Below are 6733 nucleotides of genomic sequence, written 5' to 3'. Positions count from 1 at the left end.
CAGTACTCCAACTGCGGTCTGACCAGCTCCCGATAGAGGGGAAGTATCACCTCCTTGGACTTATTCGTCATGCATCTGCTGATGCACGATAAAGTGCCATTGGCTTTTTTGATGGCTTCGTCACACTGCCGACTCATGTTCATCTTGGAGTCCACTAGGACGCCAAGATCCCTTTCCACTTCAGTGCCACCTAGCAGGTCATTTCCTAGGCTGTAGGTGTGCTGGACATTTTTCCTCCCTAGGTGCAGCACTTTGCATTTCTCCTTGTTGAACTGCATTCTGTTGTTTTCTGCCCACTTGTCCAACCTGTCCAGGTCTGCTTGCAGCTGTTCCCTGCCCTCCGGCGTGTCCACTTCTCCCCATAGTTTTGTGTCATCTGCAAACTTGGACAGAGTACATTTCACTCCCTCGTCCAAGTCGCTGATGAAGACATTAAAGAGTATTGGTCCAAGGACCAAGCCCTGTGGGACCCCACTTCCCACACCCTTCCAGGTTGAAGCCGACCCATCCACCACGACTCCCTGGGTGCGACCCTCCAGCCAATTCGCCACCCACCGGACTGTGTAGTCATCCTGTGTTAAATTGTGTCATATCTGTGTTAAATTTCTATTATTCTGCTAAACTAGATGGTATAATCAACCTAAAGCACTTATAAACAGGGATGTGGGTTTTCTGTTTGCTGTGGAAAAACATGGATTTTCTCATTCGAAAGAGAAAAATGCAGATTTTCTCCTTTAAGAGAGAAAAACATAGATTTCCGCTTTAAAGGAGAAAAACCACAGGAAATGGCGGGTTTTCCCTTGCAGGCTGGCAGCCTTCCAAAGGGCTGCAGTGGTGAGGGGAGGGAGATTGGAGGCATGTGGCCAGCATATAGCCAGGCAGGGTGGTGCAAGCAGCCCTGGCAGCAGGATGCAGATAAGTCTATGGGAGGTGGGAAGGGAGTGGGGGGGCCCTTCAGGGGCAGTGGGGAAATGTGTGGCCAGGTCAGCAGCACCGGGGCTGGTGCCTATGCTCTCAGGGGTGGGGTGGCCGGGAGATGCTGCCATGGCCAGGCTGCCTGGTACGACCCGGGAACCCCAGCCTGGGCTGCCACAGGTGTGCCCTTCCTCCTCTCTCCAGCCTGCACTGGGGCTTGACTCGCTTTGCCACTGCCTGCACAAGCTGGAGCCACCACAGCCAGGCCAGGGCCTGGAGCCCCTCACCCTCCTCCTGCTGCCTGAAGCAAGGCTAGGCCAGAGCCACATTTGGCTTAATGCTTCTGCTGTGGAGTGTGGTGTGGTCCTCCCTGCTGTGCCACAGTCCCAGCTGGCAGTGTGGGGCAGTGCGTAGTGCCCCAGCTGCTGGCTGTGCTTCCACATAAGGTGCGCTGCTTGCACCTCATGCTGGAGGTCGTCCCTGCTGACCACCATCGTGTGAGTCCCCATGGGGCAGGGACAGCTGGGGGTTCCCCTCTGGCGGGGGCAGGGGGCTGCGGGTCAGGAGTGAGGGGCACCAGCAGGGCTGGGGGAGCTCTGGGTCAGGAATGAGGGGCAACGGCATGGGCAGGGGCAGGGCACCAGCATATCAGGGTTGCTGAGCACCACAAAGCAGCAGTGGGACAGCTGCAGCTGGATCTGCATCCTGATGAGTGAAGGGGGCAGGAGGAGCTCTGATTTTCCATGATAAACCCCCCCCCAAAATCAAACGCCAAAATATGTAGGTATTTAGAATTTCTTTTATTATAATGATTGAGGCACTGGTAGGCTTCCAAATTGCTTTAAAATTGTAAATATCTCAATAAGACATTGTGTTCAACTGATACATATGTATCATGTATGTATGTATCAGTTGAACACAATGTCTTATTGAGAGAGAGAGAGGTTATATATATATATATATATAGTGGGGTTTCATTTTAATCACAGAAAAACATGCATTTTGAGTTTTTTAAATCAGAGAATGTGTGTGTGGGGGGCAGGGGGGTGGTTATCAGGGAATTCGCAATTTTTAAACAGAGAAAACCAGGATCCCTGCTTGTAAAGTAAGGCCCTCATTCTGCTACTGTTATCATTATTATTATTATTTGTATTGTGATAGACCCCAAAGGCCCCACTCAGTAATCAAGACTCCACTGTATTGATTAGAAAACGATTTTCCTCTTCCCATAGTTTTGCTATTGTTGTCTGTTTATATTGTGCCAGCATGAAGAATGTGCTAGGTGCTGTACAAACACAGGAACACATAGACCATGGACAGATGTTACCTTTGTGCTGAAAGCAAAGCCTTTCTGCTGGCACAAAAAAGAGAACATGCAGACATTCAATAACTGGCTCTTTGCAAGGAATTTCTACCTCTTCTGACCAGGAAGATCTCTCCCCTCCTTTACTAACTAGAACAGCTGTTTGCTTCTCTCAGGTGTTGATGACATTCAGTATCCCATAGTCCTCTGCTCTCCCTCCCTCCAAGAGGGCTCCCGATACCTTCCTCGGGGCAAGCTCCCCTGTGGGGACCCTGCTATGGAAAATGCCACCTCTATCCAGGCAGTCAGCTGATTCTCCTGGGCTGGAACCCTCTTAGAGCTCCAGGAGGGTTTCTGCTGCAGGAAAGTGGCCCTTCCCTCCCTGATCGGTGGGATACGGGGGCATGCTTCAAGGCCTGAAACCCTCCCGGGTTGTCTAGCAGCTGCTGCCTCGTGACATCCTGCACCCTTCCCTGGCAATGGGCTCCCTTAAGCCAGAGATGAGCCAAAGAGCAGCCCTCCAATGCCCCTGGCTAGAGAGCTTGCCTGTGTAGCTCTCCAGCAGAGGGGATAGAACACATGCATGTTCCAACTCCCAAACTGTTTTTCTAGTGCTAAGAATATCACCGAAATCCTTAGTGATGAATGCCTGTTCATGGCCATTGTCCCTGCCCCCAAAAGTTTAAATCAAAAAAGATACAGGACAGAGTGAAAAAAAGATACAGACAGAGCAATCCTGGAGACAGCAGGCAAAGACCATGTTGGTTATGTATTCTCTTGGTATTTTTAAATATATCTCAAATGTGTTTGTTGTATTTATATTACAAAAAAGAGAGCTTTTTGTAGAGTTGGGGGTGCCAGGTAGGATAGATGTGCAGAGGAGAAAGAGAAATTTTGGAGTACAGAGGAGTTGTAGCAAAGAGAAAGTATAAGAAAGGGAAAAGGAGGCAGCTCGCTCACAGAAGGAACGTAAAGTACCTTGTCCTCATGATTTCGATAGTAGTAAAAGGTTTTCCCAATCAGTGCACACCAAACCAGCTTAGAGTGACCATGCTTCACCTACAGGAAGGACAAAAGGATGGAAGATTTTCACTTGAGAATTGGCACTACTGTGGTAGAATTTATACTTTTCTTTTAGACCTCATTGGACATCTGAACATGTCATTCATTCTGAGCTAATGTGAACTCTCTCATGGTCTCAGCTAAGAAGCATTTTCAAATGCACTTAAGTTCCTAAGCGTTAGATACTTTTGATAATGGGACTTGGACACTATTGAAAATTTTATCCACAATGACCTATTTTTATCATGTTTTGAAATGTAGTAATCAAAACACAAGAATTAAAGGCTTTAGATAATAAAAAGGGATTCAGTAGATTAAAGGGTTTTCTAGGCTAGCATTCCTTCCTATTACAGAGGAACAGACTAGTGAAAACTGTAGTCTGCTGTAGAACATAACTCCCACAGCCCAGATTTACAGCGCAACTATCAGCACAAACACCACAAATATAGGAGATCTCTACAGTGTGCTAAGGGAAGAGCTGGGCAGCTTTCAGTGAAATAGCTGAACAAACCAGAGACCCAGACAGTCTTTAGCCATGTCTCAGATGTTGGCCAGAGTTGGCTGAGGGATCCCCATAATGTGTCTTTGTTGAGAGATGCTAATCTATGGACAGGGGAAAATTCCTACCTTATCCTTGGTGCCGATCATTTTTTGTCCACAAGCATGAGAATCCATAGTCTCTACTGTTATGTACTGTAGTAATGTATTGCAGATGTTATAAGAATAATCATTCAATACCTATTGAAACCTTGTAAAGCTATTTCTTGAACAGTCTTCTGCAGTAGTACACTTTTCAGGTTAATCATCTGACATTAAAAAAGCACTTTCTTGGTTTAGAATGTTTTGCGTTTCTGTTTTACTTGCAAAGTGCCTTGAGATCTATTAATGAAAAGCTCCAAATAAGAGCTAGGTGTGCATTGCTATTGGACAGGGCCAGTATTTCCCTAATAACTTTCTCTATCCTGTTTTCATTGTATATAATGATTATATCTCATTTGCCAGCACCTTTGACATTTGGAATTCAACTCTGCCTTTCTACAAGCTCCAGCTTTCTAGGGAACCTACAGCACCCTCTTCATGCTGGTACTCAACATACAGGCTCAGAGGGATGTGCTCTGGCAGGCCACTGCTCACTGATTGAGACCACACTTGTTCTTACCTTGGTGAGCCAACCTTTCACAATGGGTTTAGCGTCACTATGAGGGGCAGCAGCAGAGCTGGCCACTTGCACTGTAAGGATGCTCTGCAGGACTCGGATCCATTCCTCCAAGATGTTGGGAGAGTCTGCTGTTAGGAAGTACGTTCTCTTTTCAGTGACGAGCTAGAAGGAAAAGAGTGAAGAAATGTCACAGTCTGTCCCCTTGTGATCTTGCCTTCAGTTGTTGAAGTCATATGATTCCATGTCTTTCTGGTAATGATAGAGGTGCTAAGTTTTGTGTCCTGGCCAAATTCAAACTCAAATAGCTGGAGCAAAGAGTTACCCATATTTACCCGAATCTAAGATGACCTTGAATTTAAGATGACCCCCTCCTCCATAAATAGATTCTATACATGGAAAGTGTATACATTTATTATAATTTTCCATGTATATAATCTAATTATTGGACAGCTGTCTTGAGTTCACGCCCCCCCACTACTGCAGGCAGTGGGAGGACAGGTGATAAGGAGGGCAATAATGGGTAGGCGATTAAGGGACAGATGGTAGGGGAGGCAATAAGGAGGCAGGCAGTGGCAGGGGGCAGGTGTTAGGGGGCAGGCAGTGTGGAGGTGGTGGGGAAGGCATGCAGTTTTCCCCCTGCTGCTTGTCCTTCCCTCCCACTTATCCCCTTTTGTGCCTACCTCCTGTCATAACCCAATGATTTTTAGTGCCTCGGCACAGTGGAATTTTCCCGCCACATTGGAACTTCTTTGCACGGTGGAATTTTCTGCTGCAGAGAGAGAACCCCGGTGCAAAAAAGTTCCCGCCATTTGTATGTAAATTCGCACCCCATTATTGGCTGATTCTAAATTATTCCTACTTAACAACTAGTAATTGGCTCGCTAGCCGTATAAAAATCCGCGCAACTTCCGCCCAAGTCGGAGAACTTTGAGCACGCTGCAGAGTGACTTTAAAGACTTCCTGACTCATGGCAGAGCGAATCAGTAGCCTGATCAACTACCGATTTTTCCTCCCCGTCGCCGAGCGCTTATCCCGTCCCCTTTCCCGGCATGCCCAGTTCATCTGTGGACTCACTGGCTCGGTTTCTTGCCAGTTGAAGCAACTCGTTGCAACTACGCAAGCAGCCTTCACAGCCTGCGTCGCGGCCACCAGCGGCATAAGTAAAACTATTTTTGCAACCAATACGCTGTCTCGCCTCTCCAGCCACCAGCCCGCCTGACGTTCGCTTAATTAATCAGCGTTTCCCTCAGTCGGCTCTACCCAGCCGGAGACATGGCGTCACGAACAGGATCTAAGGGCACGGTGGTGGAGATGAATCTAATTGAGTGCTGCCCCTGGCGCACCGGGATCCGCTGTGTGGGGAGCTCTGGGCGCATATCACCTACCACCAGGCGGAAGGAGAGGATAGAAGAAACATTGACGGCTACTTCTCAGTAAAAAGGGAAGGAGCAGTCATAAAGGAGTTGAGAACAAAGTTGTCTCTCGGGGAGTTCGGGTGTGTAATGAGCAGCGAGCAGGTTTACTATCGACCACCAGAGGAAACGCCGACCCTATCCCTAGCGGAGGTAAAGGTGAAGAAGGCAGAAAAGCTGACCCCTGCTCAGGAGTTTGCCCAGTGCACCTGATACCTGAGGGAAGGAGGGGAACCCACCCCAACGGACTGGTTTAATTGTCCGGCTTTAGTGCCTGGGTCGCGTGGTCACGAACTCCTCGTTCAACTCTGAGAAGACTTGGAGACCGAGGGTCGCCACGTGGCAAGATGGGGGATAACAAAGTGGAAAAAGGGAAAAATAATAAATGTGTTATTCCGTTCAGTAGCGGGTCTACTATGGGAGAATGCAAACCTAGAGGCTCAGTTATATACAGCGGGCAAGGAGTCAATGGAGCGGACGGTAGAGGACTCCAAACCAACGCTTAAAAATAGTGCCAGTCACATGGCTTTGCCACCAGAAAATGGCGCTGAGAGAAACCCAAGCCATCCGGAGAACCCGGAACAGAGGGGCGGGGCTTCAGAAAAACAGGCGGAGATCCGCCCAGCAAGCCCGCCCCCGGAAGTGACGTCACTCCCAACAGCCCCGCCTCCTTGCCACGGGGAAGGGGCAATGGGAGGGAAGATGTATCCAGTGCTCCCGCCTGATGAATTTAACCCTTTCTCAGCTGTGGCTCACCCAGTAGCATTAATGAAGCATGTCGCAGATGAGGGAGGTACCACATGTACCATCATTACATCTTGCACGCGCACCCGACCAGAGATACAAGAACTTTGTAGGGATTCCAAAATGAAACCTGAGGAA

At 48.4% G+C, this 6733-nt stretch overlaps 2 protein-coding genes across 2 annotated transcripts in view; one reads left to right on the top strand and one right to left on the bottom strand.

The window, feature by feature from the left end:
• PIGH (phosphatidylinositol glycan anchor biosynthesis class H) overlaps positions 1-6733 on the top strand; it is a 174541-nt gene that overhangs the window by 41203 nt on the left and 126605 nt on the right. The gene's annotated exons all lie outside the window — the stretch shown is intronic.
• The window catches only part of PLEKHH1 (pleckstrin homology, MyTH4 and FERM domain containing H1), an 82415-nt gene that overhangs the window by 18942 nt on the left and 56740 nt on the right, over positions 1-6733 (bottom strand). Inside the window, 2 exon segments of the mRNA XM_006021407.3 lie at positions 3197-3277; positions 4440-4601. Coding sequence (XP_006021469.2) covers positions 3197-3277; positions 4440-4601 — 243 coding nt within the window.

The sequence above is a fragment of the Alligator sinensis genome, unplaced genomic scaffold, assembly GCF_000455745.1.
Source record: "Alligator sinensis unplaced genomic scaffold, ASM45574v1 scaffold768_5, whole genome shotgun sequence".
NCBI classification, from domain to species: domain Eukaryota; kingdom Metazoa; phylum Chordata; order Crocodylia; family Alligatoridae; genus Alligator; species Alligator sinensis.
This window is presented reverse-complemented; position numbering and strand designations above follow the sequence as displayed.